Raw genomic sequence first — 20,808 nt, forward strand, 5'->3', positions numbered from 1 at the left:
CTATATTTCAAGACTTTTTCGACACCGGGCCCCGAAACCTCAAAAATTTCTCAAAAAGCGTTGATATTAGTCTTCGATATTAGAGTTTTTTTGACTTTTTTACGCTCGGAAATATAATTTTCCGAAATGTTTAACATGGTCCCAAATACCCTCCGGGAGTCCAATTGGGTTAGTGGAACCATCCAATTTGCCTTTAAACGACTAATTTACTGGTTTACAACTTGCACAGATTTCATTAACTCAAGCACCCAACGAACATTTATGACAACATGTAATGATCATATATGGTTCCAAATGGCATTATATGACCCCGAGATGTATCCCCTAAAATATCAAGACTTTTCTACACTGGGCCCCAAAACCTCCCAAATTTTTCAAAAAACGTGAATATTAGCCTTCAATTTTGGAATTTTTTGACTTTTTTTTGTCCGCAAATAAAAATTGTCGAAATGTTTACCATGATCCCTAATATCCTCCGGGAGTCCAATTGGGTGGGTGGAACCATCCAATTTGCCTTTAAACGACCAATTTATCGGTTTACAACTTGCACCGATTTCGTTAATTCAAGTCTACCACGAGAATTTATGACAACAAATAATGATCATATATGGTTCCAAACGGCATTATATGACCCCGAGATGTATCCCATAGAATTTCAAGACTTTTCGACACTGGGCCCCGAAAGGCCGAAACCTCCAAAATTTCTCAAAAAACGTGGATATTAGCCTTCAATTTTGAAATTTTTTGACCTTTTTTTGCCCGAAAATAAAAATTGTCGAAATTTTATCGTGGTCCTTAATAACCTACGGGAGTCCAATTGGGTGTGTGGAACCATCCAATTTGCTGTTATACGGTCAATTTACCAGTTTACAACTTGCACCGATTTACCGGTTTACAATGGCCAATTTAATTATCTTGCACCGAACTTGACCCTAACCCTTTTTAACACGTCAAAACCCGACTTGTTACTAACCTGACCTGAATTCAACTCGACCCGTCCCTAACCCGAACCGAATTTAATCCAACCTGTTACAAACTTGACCGACTTGTTATTGACCTGACCCAAATACCCGACTTGTTATTGACCTGACGCGAATTTTACCGGACCTATTACTTACCCGACCCAAAAATTTAACCCGATCTGTTACAAACCCGACTCGAAATTAACACGACTTGTTATTGACCCGACCTAAATTCAACCCAAATTGTTCCTGACCCGTTTTCAAATCACCTTAAATGCAATTTAGACCACCTTATTATTGTTGATCAAATCATTTTTTCTAGGGAGACCAAGTCGGTCCGGGCCAGCAAAAGAAAGGAGCATCATTCTTAAATTTAAGAGTTAAATATAGTATATATTTGTTGTATGGTCAAAAGAGCGGAGATAATTATCTTCCTAAATTATAGACTATAGTTCCCTAGTATATTGTCATATATATTATAGTCAAAGGAAATAATTAGCTTGATAAAAATGATAATTATATTTATTGTTAGTTGAACCCGAATATGACCTGGCTTGGAAATGACTCGACCAGATTATAACCTGTAAATTATTGACTTGAACATAACCCGACTTGAATCCGAGAATGACCCGACTTGGAAATGACCCAACTTGATTATAACCCGCAAATTATTGAATTTAACCGAACCCGACTTGAAAATGACCTGACTTGATTATAATTCGCAAATTATTGACTTGAACCGAACCCGACTCAAACCCGAGAATGACCTGACCTGATTCTACCCCGCAAATTATTGACTTGAACCGAACTCGACTCGAACCCGAGAAGTACTCTAACCCGAATTAAACCCGACCTATTTTTTACTCGACCCGAATGTAACCTGACCTAAACCCGACCCAAACCCAATAAGAAGTATGACCCGACGTGACCCGACTCAAGCATGACCTAACCCAAACCCGACCCATAGGTTATGGAATTAATCTGAAATGACCTGATCCGACCCACTCTTACCCGATCCATTTACTCGAATTGACAGCTCTAGCGAGGTCGCTCGCAAGTCGCAACTAGTTTTCTAGTAGCAAGGTATAAATATGATAAACACAAAGATATTATTTGTGCGTTTGAAGAACGCGGGATACAATCTTCATAGGCCGAAAAAAAAAAAAAAAAAAGATTACGAATCCAAAATTGGGGACAAACAATAAAAAGGTTGAATCTCCTTAAAAACAGAAGATTGAAACATAATAGTGCGTGAAATTGAAGCCAACCTTAGTCATTCTATTAATACAGATAATCCCCCTCTTTTTCTCTCCATCTCACCCTTCTCTCTTATCAATTCCGCCGTATTCAATGGTACTCTCTCTCTCTCCTCGATCTTCTCCAATAATTTATACGATAAAATTAAAAATTAGGGTTTAATTTCATGTCTCTTTTGGTTAATTATTATTTTGCTCTTTTCCAGGCTTTACCTAATCAGCAAACTGTTGATTATCCTAGCTTCAAGCTTGTCATTGTCGGCGATGGCGGCACTGGTACGTTTTTTTACAAAAAAAAAAAAAAAAAAAATGGATTATCGTATTATTATTTCATATGATTTTACGATCGATTTTGTTGTTTTGATACGTGATTTTTGTTTGATGATTTGTTTTTTGGTTGCTGGTTGAATTATGGTTGTTAATTTGTTATAGGTTAAGAATTTACGAGTGTAACGATATTTTGAATAAAAACGTTGAGATAATTATTTGATTAGGGTTTGATATTTGCCTGCTAATTGTTTAGATAATTTTCACCAGTTTATTGAATTTATTTTCAGAATGTAATTGAAATTCTAATTATCGATGTTTTTGTTAAGGCAGTGGTATATGATTTTAAATTTTGTTTATTTAAAATTAATGCCGTAGTAATATATGCATGACATTGTTAGTGATTTTTGAAGTGCAATTTTCTGAGAATGGTGTAAATTCATGTAAATTTTGAAGAGAATGTAATTGTGAAAGGATGATTAACGATGTTTTGTAAAATTGGATCTTTTTATAAAAATTTGTTTAACCAAACAATTTGTTTTTGATTAACGTAAATTGCATTAGATTATTAGCAATTTTCGAAGTTTAATTTTTAATTTATGAGAACAGTGTGAATTTTGAAGATAATGCACGAGCAATTTTGTTGCCGAGAACTATGATCTGGATATGGGAGATAAAATTAATTTCTTGATTTTATTTATACTAAAAAAAATCAGAAGAAAAAGACGTAGTTAGAGCTCTTTTTGGTACATGAATTCAAAGAGAAACAATGCTTTTGCTGTTGTGCGTTTATTGTGACTTTTGATAAAGAATAGAACCTTAATTAAGGTAATGATTTTCATGATTTGCTTGGATTGGTAGGCCGCGAATTTATGAATTATTTTCCTTTAGCGGAATTTATGTGTCCGGTGCCTTGTCTAACACAACAAGCATGTATAAGTGGATATTCTGTAGCTATTGTGTGTAGTACAAGATTACAATGCAATCTTAGGAATCTAATACATTATTGTGGTTACTTTAATGCTTAGACTCGGGTTTTATTTAGTTGTATGCTACACGTATAGATATACTTCCTTAGTAAGGAGAATATTTGTCAATATATTCTAAAATATTGTTTGCTGTTGCAGGAAAAACTACTTTTGTTAAGAGGCATCGTACTGGGGAGTTTGAAAAGAAATATGAACGTAAGCCTATTGAATTCTTTGTTGATATCCCCATTTTCTTGTCTGTGGATGTAATTGTTACGGGATTAACATATATGTCTTTCTTCCTTTCTCCAGCAACTATTGGTGTGGAGGTACATCCATTGGATTTTACCACAAACCTTGGCAAAATAAGATATTATTGTTGGGATACTGCTGGGCAGGAGAAATTTGGAGGCCTTAGAGATGGTTACTAGTAAGTCTTATAACTTGAAACAAATGTAACCATTAATGCTTACACTTTGATGTCTGTTTTGTGAAAATTCAATTGTTCAATACTATTGCTTCTTTACTTCGAGTAATTAACTATAACTGCGTAGTTGGTGTTTGATTACATTGTTTATCCAAATCTTTTTTCTGCTCTCTAAGCCAAATTATTGTGCTGGTACTATACAGACATCCGTCCTCTGAATTATATTCTGTTGATGGAGACTCACCATGTCGTTGATCTTCATGCAACTGTTGAGTCACTCTTGTTTGTTTAGACTGGCAGAGTTTCATTAGGGAGAATTAGCAGGAATGGAATTCATTTCAAGGATAGCATTTATACATCTGATATGTTTTTTGCAAAATTACATTGATTTATCACATTCGAGTGATTTCTCCAGTTTAGGGATGAAGCTGTCTAAATTGATAGGCCCTCTAACTTGTTATGCAATATCAACCAAATTTCTTGAGCCAAGTGTATTTCAGTTATGTGTATGTGTCTGTGTACACACTATTCCTGTTACTAATGCTATAACTGTCATGCTTGATGCAGCATTCATGGTCAGTGTGCTATCATTATGTTTGATGTTACAGCTCGGCTGACATACAAGAATGTTCCAACCTGGCATCGTGATCTTTGCCGGTGAGTCTTTTTTTACATGATTTTTAGGTCCATTGAGTATAGTCCATGTTGGATATATTTAATAATTTGTTCTTGTTCCCGAGCAGTGTCTGCGAAAATATTCCCATTGTTCTCTGCGGAAACAAAGTTGATGTGAAGAACAGGCAAGTGAAGGCAAAACAGGTTACATTTCATAGGAAGAAGAATCTGCAGTACTATGAGATATCTGCAAAGAGCAACTATAACTATGAGAAGCCCTTCTTGTACCTTGCTCGGAAGCTAGCTGGGTAACTGCTGTGCTCATTTTATTCTTTTCCTGCAGCATGTTTGGGGGAATTAAATGCTTAATGAATTTGTTGTTTTCATATGTTACTGCTGGGTTTTGGTTAAATACCTAACGTGTGTTTGCCTTTGTTTCAGGGACCCTAATCTTGTCTTTAAAGAGGAGGTTGCTCTTGCCCCGCCTGAAGTAGAGATTGACTTGATCGCGCAACAACAGTAAGTGTTATTACAGTTTAATTGATTTAGAGTACTCTGAATTCATTGTGCTTTGCAACAATATGATAGTATCTAGAATCCAGATGTCTTTGAGTTTGGATACTTAGTATTAATTCTTGTCAGCATGCTATTTTGTCTGCTCTGATAGCAGTGTGAATAATCAGAGTAATAGCAGTTTTGTTGTGCATATTTTGCTATAAATCAATAATCGCTTGATTTTTATTTTACTCACTCAATGTTGGCTCGTATGTGCTGTGTAAATGTGTGATGTAGTTTATTTTCCTTTAAAAGCCTTAGTGGATGTGAACTGTGATATGCATCATTGTACATGTTAAGAAGCATTGTCAAGCCATTGTACTCACTACTCAGTATTTTCTCGTGTTTGTTCCAGGAATGAAGCAGACCTTGCTCAAGCAGCTATGCAGCCATTGCCTGATGACGATGATGATACATTTGAGTAGTGGCCAGGCTCTGAGAATCGCTTTTTAATGGTAGATTTGTTCATTTGGGGTGTGTACCTTTGAAGAACACCAAACTTGGTTTAAACATATTCATGTCTATAACTCTTATCAGCTACTAGCTAGATATATCCTACTCGATTTATAATTTTTAAGTTTTACAGATTATATTGTTGATAATTTGATATTGTTATTGAGAGGTTTATTATTACAAGTACAATTTATCCTTTCCTTTGTTTCTCCAAAAAATTGTGATGATGAAATATATGAAACTTGGAAATAAAATCCAGGTGATGAGCTGAGATAAGCAAATAGTGCGAATGTTTAGAAGGTTAGAAAGGGAGAAAGGGTAGATATGATGTAAGTGTGAAGCCTACGGAATTGTAGCTAACGCTTTCAATGCACTTGATTTCTACTTATATTCGAACTTGTAAAAGACTAATTTTATTCGTAAATAGGACTTGTAAAAAGACTTGTTTATTGTAAAAAAAAACAAAATTAAGATAAAATTTGAATATAATTCATTGACCATCATTTAATATCCCAAGATATATTGACATCAGCTCCTAAAATTTGTCTGATTTATAGTATAATATGCAATTTTGGGATTTTTTTGACCTAAAAATAAATATTTTAGGAAATCATTTTTTTGCCTTTAAATAAATGATAAAGTCATTACATACATACCTCTCTTAATCAACTCAAGGCCACCACAGACCTTCATATGACAAACTTGCGATCATATATGGTTCTAATAACATTATATGATCTCGAGATTTAACACTGAGTCTCAAGATCTTTAAAATTATCCGAATTTCTTTTAGACTTTTCCGAACCCGGAAAGAGGAGATAAGATAGGAATATTTTCCATGAACCTCACGAAACCATGGGAGGCCATTAGAATGGTGAAACCATCTATTTAGCCAACAAAACAATTATCCCAAAAATAACAAAAAGAAGGGTCTCATCATTCAAAAGGAGACAATTTGAAACTCAATTGGGCCCCCAAATAAATACAAATGGTCCAACCAACTCCCCAACATGAATGAAAGTGACTAGCCCAAATTCCAAAACAATTGTCCCTATCAATGTCTAAAACAGCCCAATATCAAAAACTACAAATGGGCCCCCAAACATGTTTCTATTTAGGCAGAAAATCCTCTCTGCCGTTTGCCCATTGGTTGTTCACCCACCACATAAAATTCCAGCAGGCTTTGAACATGAAAGGGCTCACCCAAACATCCATGTTCATGTCCAAACAAAATGTATTTGTTGGAAAATGGGCCTTTCTCCCTTTTATTGGCCCACTATCTTCCCTATTTATATTTGGAAACTCTTTGCCCCCTACCCTAAACTTCTAGGACCCCCTCTTTGATTTGATTATTTTGTTGGATCACTACTTGTTTTTCCTTGTAGGGTTGTACCCTAACCCTACCCATGGTTACACTAGTTCAACATAACCCTTAAATTGATTAGACTTGTATATCCTGTTTTCGACTTTTCAACCTTCTTAATTCGTCTGATCCTACATCTTTGATTAATATCTATAAAGATTTTTGCAATTAAGTTTGTTGATAATCACACTTGAGGAAGAGGAATCGTATTTCATTGCTTTACTTTTTGTCACGTTAGCCATGTTAGTAATCGATTGATATAACTAGTTGTATTAACTGGTTTGAGCAGGTGCTTGTATTAGATGATTTGACTAGATGATTGTGTAAAAGTGTTTGGTAAATGACTGTTAATTGTTAGTTTTTTCAATTTATATATGTAATAACCAAACAACTATATGTTTAATAAGCTAATTTTAAAAGGCTAACAACTAACGATTAGTCAAAGCAGCTTATAATAGCTAAAAGCTGACTACCAAGAAAGGTCTCTATTATGATGAGTTTCTTCTTATTGAACTTTTTAAGCACAAAAAACTCTTTAAGCTACTTACCAAACACCTAAATTAGCTTTTTAAGAATGGTTAAACACCTTATAGGTCTCAATAAAGCTAAAAGCTATCTAAAAAACTCTTTATTGACTATCTTTTTAAGTTGATCATTGTGCTTATTTAAGCATTATGCTAATGTTTAATTTGATGTATTTATGAGTTAAAACATGACATTGACATTTTATTGTTCTTTCTTAGTTATTTTTTTTTTGCAATTATCTTTTTCTATTTCCACATTTAATAATCACTTGAAACACTTTTGATACGCGATTTAGTATTAATTAAAACGACAAATTACACGGGAACTTATTTTTTAGGTGCTAATATATTTCTTTCAAGAAATATCTTTGAAATAAAAAACATACTGAAGATATTTTTCCTTTCTAGAATATGAATGAAACACTATGATGAAATGATTATATTAATTATGTTTCAACAATTATGTAAGTGCTACAATTTTGGAACACCCAAAAATAGGAAATGATATTAATATAATTAGACATTGACAATGATCATATGGCAAGTAATTAATTAGATGAATGCGTGTATTGCGTGTTTCATGTACATACAAAAAAGTTTGAAAAGAAAAGACATAGATAGGAATTTCTGATCTAGTTAGGCTACATCAATAACTACCAATCTTTTGTAAAAGTAAATTGAAATTTCTACAAGTGTTTGCTTACCAAAATTGATAAGGAATATACATTCAGAGTCCTCAAGAAATTGGGAATCTGTACCACTTTTTTTTAGTCATAGATAATGCACTTTTTTTGCTTGTTCAAAATAAATACATAGTGTACAACATAATTTCTTTTTCTTTATTTATAAAAAGTTGTTTTTTTTTTTTTTTATGAAATCTTCTCCATAATGTAGTATATGTAATATTTGTATGTAGTAGTTTTTATAAATAATTGTACGGTTAGGAGAAAGATCATCCTAAGAGGGAAAATTGTATATTGTATTGGATATTTACCGCTTTTTATGTACTTAGGGCCTGTTTTCATACGATTATTTTCAGTTCAGTTCAATTCAGTTCAGCTCCTAATTTCCTTCTCTTATAAATTATTCATTTCAGTTCAGTTTAGTTCAGCTCTAATAAGTTCAGTTCAGTTCAGTCAATGAGAACATGTCCTTAGTTAAGAAACCTTGAAATCACCCATTAAGTTCTAGTCTTCTTTTGGCTGGGAGTCTTTATGAGAAAATCTCTAATAGAATTGAATGAGGTTGATGATATTCGACCATAACCTTAAACTTGAAATTTAAAGAGATAGGTAAACTGCTCTAACTTCCTATCTTTATGTTAATTGCGGAGTACTTGTATTAGTTGTATACATGCACTTATCCACAAAGCTTACATTTGTGGGTAAGCTAATTAATTAAGGGTGTGGTTCATGAGCTGTTCTAACTAATCGAAAGTCAGACGTTCTATTGCTATCAGCTTGAAAGAGATCAACCATGTTTTGCTGTTACACCCAACCTAGCTAGTATTGTTAGGTTTGGACTTCTCTTGTTTATCTTTTTTTTTAAAATGAAATAAAATTTTCATCTTATTAATGTACTCGTATTTTATTTTTGTAATGTAGGATTATTGAATTTACTAAATGAAGCACAAAAGTATATTAATCAAGATACGCACATATCCATGTATGCTATGTTTTGATCATATGTGAGAACGAACTAACGAAATAATATTGTTATGTAAATAATGTAATTATAGAGAAAGTCACAATGCCAGATAAATAATTTAGACAAAATTTGATTTCAAATATTAAATACAAGTATGTGTTATTGTACCACCTTTTAAAACGTTCACCAACTAAGTTAGTTGACATCTACAATGTTATCATTCTATAATAATGTGTTATTAAAAATTAAAGAATAATTGATTTTACTTCAGATAATATGGCTTCAAACGTTAGAATATTGTATGTAGAGCACCTAAAGTGTTTGATATTTAACCAGAATGGAGCTATATAGTATAATGCAACGCATGGAGTCATGTGCGATATGGTTAGATTCATCTTCTTATTAGTGTGTTTTTTTTTTTTTTTTTTTTTTTTTTTTTAAATATATCTAAATGATTGGTAAACATATAAGTTTGCAACTATTAAAAAATGAAATATTTCGTAATATCATGGCATCAAGAGAATGTTGCATGAGTGGGAAGATCACCGAAAAATATGCATGCTTATGAGAAGTTTTTTTTTTTTTAGAAAAGCTTATGAGAAGATAGTACAATAGCATGCTTTCCAATGTCTATATTAGTCTTAATTACAAGGTTTAAAACTTAATATCTCATCATTACTTATTGGCTAATGTGTATACTTTTGTTAGTGGTTAATTTCCAATTTCTCTCATCCTAATCTTTTCACTTTATGATGAATTGAAGATAAGCATACAGAAGATTTACTTATCATTTTTACGTTGAATTAATTAAATCCACTCGCGTTGAAGATAATTATTTTCATTTTCTAATTTGTGAATTATTTCTTTATTGATCTCAAATCAATTTTATTTTCACTATTTGTAAATTATTATTATTGCAACTTTGGCCTTGTACATTCACCCAAACACGCATTGTCACTATTGATTTGATAATTTGGAGACAAATAAAGGGGTTATATAATAAATACTAAGGTCTTGTTCTTTTCAGCTAAATTTCAATTCAGTTTAGTTGAGTTCGGTTCTTAATTTCCTTCTTTAATAAACAATTCATTTAAGCTCTATTTAGTTCAGTTCAGCTCCAATTAGTTCAGTTGTTTTCATCAGTAAATTGGAACATGCCCAAAGCTCATCCAGTTTAAGTATTAATAGTACCTTTTTAAAGACTTTACCAATTAAATCAGTTGGATTCCGTTCAATAATCTCACTAATCAAACTTTAAAAACATCCGTAGATATAACTTTAAAAAAAAATTAGAATAAGATAAACACGTAGAATAATTCATATTTGTGTTGCACCAAATAGGACAATTTGGTAGTTGAATGGACTAGAAATTTTGAAAGAGAATACATATATGATATTAATTACAAATATATATACAGATGAAAGATTACATCATAAAATTAATTAAGTAGTGAAGAAGAGCAGTACTAGTAATAGGAGAAGCAAATTAAAAACAGTGACCACAGTCACATGGTATTCACGTGGCACAGGGGTGATATATATATTAGAAGAGGGACACCAATCAACTAGGCAATTTAGACAACTAATTAACTTCACTCACAAAATTGGTAATTGAATTGATATATAAGTTGATTGAGTTAGGTGCATGAGACCATAAAAACGAAAATAAAACAAAAACCAACTTAAATTGGCCATGCATAATTCATACTTTGTATAACTAGACATAAATTAAATACATGTAAATTGAGGTACTTGAAAAATAAAATGACAATAATATCTTCTCTATTTTTCTTACACTCAGCCACTCACGAAAAATAAGTAGATGAGTAGAAATGAATAGAGGGAGTACAACACTAGAAAACTTTTGGACAATTTTTCATATTATTTAATTTAACATGTTTTCTCTCACAATTTTAATTCATTTCAATTTAGATACATTAACATACTCCTACAAATTTAGAGCATAATATATATATATATATATATATATATATATATATATATATATATATATATATATATATATATATATATATATATATATATATATATATATATATATATATATATATATATATATATATATATATATATATATTAATCATTTAAATTGCTACATATATACACATTAAAGAACCTAATAATATATAAGTGAAGTACATTATATACTCCAAATCAACAAATTATGTCTATATGAAACTACAAAGGATCAAACTAGGTACATAATATACTCCACATCAACAAATTATGTCTATATTTCTTTATTGTTTTACCAGTTAAGCTAGTTAACAACTACATATAGGCACGATAATTTCTACCGTGGTGGTGTAAAGAATAAAAAAGTGACAATGCAAAGAGGAGGGAGAGAGCATTAGTAGAATACTAGAAGATAGGAAGCAGGTGTCATTGTCCATTGCCAATAAGGATGGCATTGATGGTAATGGTAGGGGAATAGGGTAACCTGAATTAATTGCAATGAAGCTACCAACATTATTCAACTTTCAAATCATATATACTTGTATATATCACAACTTCATTCCTCTCTTCTATATTCTAGCTTAGCCCACCAAAAACATTTTTGCCTTATTTCTTCCTCATTTAATGCCCATGAGTTATGGGAGATAATACTCTTTTATGATAATGATGTGGCATTCTATTCTTTATTTGTCATCCTCTCTCTTTTATTATTAGTGTGCTTGAGTTAGTTGTCTATGTGGGTAGTAAACCTCTACTAGACCTTGGTCCATGCTAGCTATTGTATTCAATCTAATGATAAGATAGCTCCCTTTGTGTCTTTAAGTTTTCACTATTAATTTGGATCGTATATATAGATGATGAAGATTTAATCTTTACATTGAATTTTAATATACTCTTCTAACCCACTAATCTCTTCCTAATTCTCATGTATGGGGATGAGAATAATTGAGTTATAATAAGGAATCAAGGACATTGTGGCAGGTAAGTATGTAGTAATAATTCTTATAGAGCTCTGGTATTAAAATAATAATCTGTTAACTATGTCACGTTTCAAAGCCCACAAAAGGTAACACTAGACTACTAGAGAGACTACCAACACACATGTTAATAATTTTGAGATTGTAACAACCCTATATACGAAGTATATCAAATAGTAACATATACAAAGTAGTACATAGGAATAATATGTTGATCGTATATGTGTGCGACCTACCTTAGGGGTGGAATTAAGGGCTGCTACTTGCTGTGGTAGACCATGGCTACCCTCCATAAATTAATTTAAGAGTAATTTATATATATATATATATATATATATATATATATATATATATTCTATCATTATCTTCTTTGCAACCAAATTAATTAATTGGTGATTTATAATTTGCCCAAGTTTAAAGCTTTGCTTAAGTTACTTTATAGTAGCATTTTTTCCTTAATCATGAAAAATCCTTGTTACACCATTTACAACCTACCCGAGAATCTTCCAAAATTCCAATATGAAACATACTTCGTACATTATACTTCACACATGAGAAATATATATGCCCAACATGGTTTTGGAGCTTTTTCTACTTACTAGCTAGGAGATAATTGTAAAACAAGGGCCTTGGGAAATTCTATTAGTTACACCCTTCTTTTTTGAATTTGTTTACTACTTTACTCACATTCATGAAGAGTTTTGCTCATTCATATGATTCTCATGCATTTGTTATAAAAATACAATGAATGTCAATTTGTTTATTTGTTTGATAACGTCAAGGTGGTATATATTAGAATATTCAATGTTATAGCACTTATATTTATATGTACGTATACATCATTACGCTAATTACTCCTCAATTAAACACCAAAATAATTATGTACTCCTCCATATACTACCTCCGTTATATATTATCTGCAACGATTAGACATTTTTCCTCTCTATTTTATGTCAAATCGTTGCAAATAATATGCAATGGAGCTAGTATATAAAGTAAAACAACATGTTCATGAATGTTCATGAATACATGAACAAGTATGTAAGTATGTTATTATCAGCTTTAAAACACATGTATTATAGATTTATAGTACCATAAATTAAGTGGGACACTAAAACAAGTACACTTAACTAATTCTTCAATGACATATAAAAAATTAATCAAAACCCTTTTTTTTTTTTTTTTTTTTTTTCTTTTTTGGTTTCAATAATAGAGTTAAGCTGCCGATTTCTAAAGATCTATCTACTTCACCTTATTCCCTAATATTGGGATAATCATATATGATCCTCTTGTCTTTCCACCTATCTTATCCCATCTCTTACACAAGATCGATTTTAATGCTTTTGGGTTTCTTTTGCTCTTGAAAGGTTATTAAAGGATCCCTATGAGTCTATGACTATGACTATTCCATGCAAAGCAATACAATGCATGCTGACAAATATATTTACAGTAGTCTATTTAATATTTTTTTTTTTATTTCAATAAAACTAATAAATCTGTTATAAACCACACAATGATAATTTGTTTCCCTTAAAAAAAAACAAAAAACAAAAAACAAAAAGCAAAAAGCAAAAAAAACTTTGACTTCACCTAATATATACTTGTCTTACAATAAAAAATTTCTATTCACCTCCATTAATCTGCTAAACCCTACTATACTTAGCACTATATTCAATTCACTTTAATTCAATCAAACTGCATGCTGTAATAGTTTTTAACGTATATATATATATTCATTTATCAACGAAATCATAATATTTATATCCTTTTTTTCTTGCTTTCTAGACTTTAATTTTATTTGGAAATGAAAAGATAATGCTCCGTAATAAACTTATGTTAAAACAGATAATTTATTAAAATGGGGTTTTAATGCACAAGAAAGTATGAAGGGGAGGACCTATACAAAATTACATAAAAATGGATTTAGCCCATTATATCCGACACTATGATAAGTTACATGATATGACTGCACTTGCTGTTTTGCTTTTTTAATTTCTCCCCAAAAAATGACAATCTTTTTTGGTTGTGTTTTGTACAGGCAGTTTTACAGGATTACATATTATATGGTTCTCTTCTCTTCTAATATTACAAATATTAACTGGACCATATCATAACTTTAGGACATGACACTAGATGTTTTTTTTTTAAAAAAAAAAACTTTATTATTGTATATATACTGTATTATCATATCATATACGAGTAATAAAGTTACAGATATATCTGAATTGATCAAACATCTTTACTCTCTAGCTAACTTGTGATTTAAGATTTTACACCAAATTATCAGTCAGTATCTTCTGTGCTCAATGTTCTTTGTGCCAATTTTTTTTTTTTTTGGGATCAAAAGTTAGCTAGAGATCACTGTTATATTTTGCCTGCATTTGTCCAGCAATTGACAGCACTTGTTTTGTCCAATTGTGCTTTAAATTCATTCACATGTTCATCTTTAATTATTTTACCCCTGCAATAAAAATTATTGACACTTTAAAACATACTTGTAGTCTGATTTAGGGCCCTTTAGGCCCTATTTACTTCACCTTAAAAAAATATTCCCGTTTTACAAAAAAATATTCAGTAAAAATATATTTTTTTTTGAAACAACAGTAAAAATAATTTTAGTTGAATAAAAAAAAATTAGTTTTGGTTGTTTTCAAAAAACCAGAAAACTGTAAACAAAAAAACAATTAAAAAAAACCCTTGTTATTAACTGGTTGACATCAAAACATATGAGATAATAATATAACTTCTATAAAAAACAAAAATTCAAGCATGAACGGTTGCTTACTTAATTCGAGTAGAGGACACTTTGTAACGGAGTATTTAATTTGTATTACCTACATTGGCTATATATAACGTACTCATACTCCGTATTTTATATGTATGTGCAACCAAATGACCACTAATTAAAACACGGAATATATACTTGGCAGCCGTGAATCGAGGGAGTGCACTACTCAGTACTCACAGTACGGAGCTGCACAATGTCTCTGAATACTGAATTATGATCATTCAGTAATCAGTACTACTGCCACAAGTTGTTACTCTGTTGTATGGTAGCTCACCCAAAAAACAAAAACAAAAACAAAAAAATAAAAACATTTTTATTTTTCCTGCTTTTAATATTTATAACGTACCAACATGTGATTGTTATGGTAAGTTTTTCGTGTATTTATGATCTCTACTTGTACTTACTTGTACATACTTCATAGTTCATACTCCCAATGTATATAATTGCTAGGCATACTTTTACACTGTTCTATAATGACATAATATCATGATTTGATAGGATTTATTTTATATTATTTATTGAATTTTCACCATGTTTTTTTCTTCTTATTTTTACTATTTATTTTGATTTTGATTGGATAGCACGCTTTGACAAATCTCTATTGTAATGTAAACTAACTCTTGTGCTTGAATAATACAGTAAGACAACTATTTGTTACATATGGAGATTATTAAAAACAAATATGTACAATATACCTAGTATGCTTATTGATTAATTTATAAAGTAGTGTGTATTGGTACAAAGAATTACAAATATATGTTCCTTTTAAATTTGTTAAGAATTTTTCTATATATCTTCCATTTAAATTAAGTCTCGCTATTTTGAGTTGAATTAAGCTAGACTGAACTATGGTGATAAGTCTGAAAAAATTGAGCCTTTGATTCCACTTCCTCCGATCCCTCATTATTATTTGACTATATGTACGCAGTTTCAAAGAAATTAAAATTAAGCCTATATATATGACACTAATGTCACGTTCTAATAGTGTCCCGTACTCCCGTGACACAAATAAACTAACTAACACTTTGAATGGGAAGTTTAGATGCACATATAGATGCAACGACAGATGTATAGAATAACATCAACTTTAATAATGGGTGTAAAGAGTAACAGTGCACCACCCTTATGTCTTTTGTGCTAAATGATATATTCGCTATAGAATCTACCGGATCCTCTCTTGTCCAACCACCTTCAATACTCTTCCATCTTACATTAGTCCCCACACCTCCCTTAACATGCCATATAAGATGTCATAGCGGAATTTGTTTCTGCACATCACTAGAGTATCCAAATTTATCGTTGGTGTTGTCTTGTACACTCGCTCCCTTAATTTGAAACCACTCCTTATACTTAAGAAACATCAAATTATTAAGTCAATTTTAATTTTCATGTTTCAAAACAGAAATTGAATGCAATTACTCTGTACGTACTAAGCTTCATTACAGTACATCTCGATAAAATATCCTCCATAAGACAATTCAATTTTAAACACCATCATTAATTCATTGCTAAATCCAACAGAACTAACAACTTGGCTATGTATAACACGTAATATTATTCATGCAAGGTAAATAAATTAAATAATGTGCATATATCATGTGAGTCCATTTGAATAGATCTATATATGCTACGTTACGTAGGATGAGGTTGATGAACGATTAAATAAGGACAAAATTGTAAAAGTGTCAAATGATTGGATCATTAGATGACACATGGAAGGCCCTAATTTGACAAGGTTGTTAAAATCAAGACAGTAGTACTATGGACTCGTCAATCATCACACAGTTTAAGTTGCGTCAAGGAAAGTATATATTGTCTCTCTCTATTTTATTTTATTTTATTTTTATTTTGGCAATAGATAAAAAATACAAATAAGATATGACCATACTATAAGAAGGTACATCAGCTTTAATTTGTATATTTGCAAGATGTGTCTACAACTCAACGATTTGATTTTAATCACTTTCAAATAATTGAATAATAACAATAATAATGCCTTTTGTTTTAAGTACTCACCTCGCATATATCATGAAAGGAGAATAAAATCGGTTGTCTAGTGGAATTGAATAATGGTTAGAACGATAAAAAAATTGACTTGATTCGATGGTAATCGGACAAAACGTACTTAAGAATAGCTTGAAGTATCACTACACATTAAATTTGATTGGTACGTATGAGCACAACGACCTAACACACTCCATTGTGTGATCAAAACTAACTATTGAAAATCTAATTTGGCAGCTCTAATTAGTTGATAGTGGAGTTAAGATTATGAGTTTTTGTAAATGTTCAACTACCTTAGATACTTCGATATTGTAAAAGAAGGCTTAGGGTCGGTTCACATTTATTGAACTGAACTGAACCGATTGGAGCTAAACTGGATATTTTATGAGAGATGAAAATTAGGAGTTGAACTGAACTGATTGGAGCTGAAATGAACTGAAATTAAGTAAATGTGAACAGACGCTAGTAATATTTTAATAATTAAACCGATAACACATAAATAAATTTAACAAGGGAGGTGATGATTGATAACTATATTACTTTTACATTCATAATTATCCATCGTTTTTTAAACTTTTACATCTCGAGATTTTCGACTATATAATTGTTTATGGAGGGAAAATAATGTAGCTAGGGAGACATGCTTACCTCATGAAATTAAATTATTAGAAAATTAAAGCCGCTAACCAAAAGTAGCAATAGGTAGGTTTTGTGTCATAATTAAACAAATTAAAATGATATAATTCAATTAATTAACTACTTCATATGGCTTAAAATACATATGGTTGACAGATTTTTAAAATTTAGCTTAAAAGTCTCACTCCCCTACCCCATTATATAAATTAACAATTAAAAATTATTGAAAATAAAGCAGGCTAAAAGCATAAAAATTGATTATATAAATGTAGCAAATAAAGATGATACAGTTTGAACAGGCTTTTTTCCATTCCATTAATTGACTACCCTATTCGGATAATGCTTTCAACAGTATACTCAAAATAGCTAAAATTCTATGGAGTAATTAATGTGTAACGTACAAATTTTTATCTAACTGTATTGATCATTTTGTTATTATGACTTTACAATTGTCATGCATGTTTGATATATATTAGCACGTAATGTCTTAAGGAATAAGGGATATCATAGTTATCCTAATTAATAAAGTATGTTATTATGTGATCGATATAATAACCATATATTATATATATGCAATAATATTATGTTATTTTCATCTATATAAGTACATATGACAAAGAAAACAACGATGTTTATTAAGTCGTTTTTATCTTATACTGTATTATGAATACACATTGCTACTTTTCCAGAACGAATAACACACAAATAGTATTATTTTTTTATTTATTTCGCCAACCACACGTTATGAAAAATCATAATTCGTATACTCCATGTCATGCCTAATTATCTATCTATGAGACTTTTTTTTTTTTTTTTTTTTTTTTTTTTTTGAAAGAATCTATCTATGAGACTAATTTTAATAAAAGTACGTAGGCTTTAAACATTTTGCATAATTTAATCATGGTTCCATGCTCTAGAAGAGTAATTACTCTTAAATCTAGTCTAGGTAGCTAGTGTCTACTTAAAGATTAGAGTAGTTAAACTTTTATTGGATGGTAGAAAAAATAATAATCTAATAACATTACTAACTACTTATTACTAAGTAACTAGGTCTGCCATCACGCTACGGCTAATTAACACCTTAAACTAATTAATTATTGTCTAAGCAATGCTACATATCAGTAATTTTTTTCTCCCATCATGCTTAATTCATGGAAAATGTTGTCTTATTATAGCCTCTTTTTCTAAGGACTGCCCCCTAACTATTAGGGCACAAGTCTCCACCTCAAATCCAAAATCTTCAAATTAAAGGCCCTTATTTATTTTATTATATTTTTTTTTAGGAAATGGACATTGTTTTAGGTTAACTAACATAAAGTAATATTTTTATAATTTTCTTGTACATTTCAATTAATTTCCTAAGAATTGGGGGGTAAAACAAAATATGTAGTTGTATTTTTTAAAAAATAAAAAATGATGATTGGAAAAGTTTGTCCAATGTGGCCGCCAAATGGTCCAAAATTGATGAATCCCTAAAATTTGAGCGCATTGTAACCGTTTTGAGTTCAATATAGGAAATGGTAGGGCCCATAAAGTATGAAAATGGGGCCCATAATGTTTTGGGTCTATTACGACAACATTAAAGATAGGCTGCCCTTTGCGTGGGCTCACCTATGTTGGTCATATAGCACACACTTCCCCACCTAAGGATGGAAGCCATTTTTTTTAAAAAAAAAATCAAAAAAAAAAAAATCAAAATTATAAAGAGGAGTATATTTTCTTTTTTTACTTCTTGATAGAAGTGAAGTAATTGAGTTAAGAGATTACACAAAGCAATATTGAAAGAGAATATGATAAGTATTATTGATGATTGTTTTTATAGACTGAATTCAGCTGAACCGAACTGAACTCGGCTGAACTGAATATTTTATAAGAGAAGGAAATTAATGAATATTTTATAAGAGAAGGAAATTAGGAGCTGAACTGAACTGAAGTGAAAATAAACGTATGAGATTAGGCCCTTAATCTATACATGATGAGATTTATATATATGACTCTTATTAATGTAGTGCATGGGAGAAGAGGTAAGACATCAAATTTAACAGTGCCTTACCACGAAGCTAATTAAACACAATATTCTATTCATTCCATTTTATTACTTTTACTAGTGGTATAAATTAGGTTATAAATGTACAAATTAAAGGACTAAGATGTCAATTGTATTATGAACCGAATCCTAGTCTTATTATTGACAATAACCTAGTTTACCCTTTGGAAGTGAGTTGGTTTGGTTAACCCAATGAATTTTTTTGTTTGAAAAGGCTCTTTCAATTCTCTCAAGATTTGCCATATCCTTTTCCACTTGAAAATTTGCTCTATCCAATGGATGTATATGTATTACAAATTTACAACAATACCTCCGTCTCATATGCCACTCTTTAATAAGTGATTCATTATTTGTTAATTTATATAATTCTTTTCATGAGTAAATTGCAACATTTATACTTATTATCTTATGCGAATAATCTATAGATAGATCACGATCACAGATTAAAGCTGACAAACTGTAAAATTTATGTCGGGACCACGTTACTATGTTGTCCGATAATTAACCAATTTATTTAAAAGAATGTGATGTCTCTTAATAAAGACCGAGTACAAATATCTCTTTAAATTATACGAAATTAAAGATGAAGAAGCTAAGAAAATATGAGTAAAAACATTAAAAATAGACAAATTTAGTTCCCATGTGCCCCAAATTAAAGAGCAACATTCCAAAATTGCAAACCCTCCCTCCTCGCTTCTCTATGCCCCTTGGGAATAAGGAACAAGCTAGGAACCATGGTAGTACCTTCTACGTTTTATCCTTCCATCTACTCTTTTAATCTAAATCAATTAATTTTACAATCCCAATTAGTACTGTCATTTGCATTACTAATCAAGTTTACGAGTACGAATTTCGTACGTAATTACGTGTGCTAATCATAAAGTAAACTCATAAATCAATATTATAGCACCCTTATATGATTTAATTAATCAAGCTTCCCGTGTGATATTAATTGAAACCAGGTAATTGTTCTATCTTGGTCAGTTCGAATGAAGTTAAATTAATTAAGTGACAAATGATCTTAGAATGTGTATTAATAGTAGTTTATGTTATGATCTCATTTCGTAGTTGTCAATTGTTGTATTATCTGTCATTATTAATGTAGACAGAGGTATTGCTTGATAAGTTAGCTACCACTTTTTGCATGCATTGTCAGCTCAAAATTACTCAATTGTCTCTTTTTTTAGTAGTTTCATAATATTTCACGTAGTCATTTTATATAATTACATACCAAGTTTATAGTGTACATATTAGTGCCATTATTTCTTTTAATATCTTGGTGAGAATAATATGAGATTATTAAGGGGCTATTCACGTTTACTGAAATTGAGCTAAATTGAAC

At 30.8% G+C, this 20,808-nt stretch overlaps 1 protein-coding gene across 1 annotated transcript; it reads left to right on the forward strand.

Moving 5' to 3' along the window:
• Positions 1–2,126: 2,126 nt before the first annotated feature.
• LOC145634316 (GTP-binding nuclear protein Ran-3-like) lies at positions 2,127–5,665 on the forward strand. Its single transcript, XM_081685738.1, has 8 exons — positions 2,127–2,315; positions 2,425–2,494; positions 3,613–3,669; positions 3,766–3,883; positions 4,448–4,537; positions 4,624–4,803; positions 4,937–5,014; positions 5,406–5,665. Exons 1-8 carry the CDS (start codon positions 2,313–2,315, stop codon positions 5,473–5,475), a joined length of 666 nt encoding a protein of 221 aa, XP_081541864.1. The 5' UTR covers positions 2,127–2,312; the 3' UTR covers positions 5,476–5,665.
• The last annotated feature ends 15,143 nt before the right edge of the window (positions 5,666–20,808 follow it).

Source organism: Chenopodium album, chromosome 6 (genome assembly GCF_948465745.1).
Source record: "Chenopodium album chromosome 6, dcCheAlbu1.1, whole genome shotgun sequence".
NCBI lineage: Eukaryota > Viridiplantae > Streptophyta > Magnoliopsida > Caryophyllales > Amaranthaceae > Chenopodium > Chenopodium album.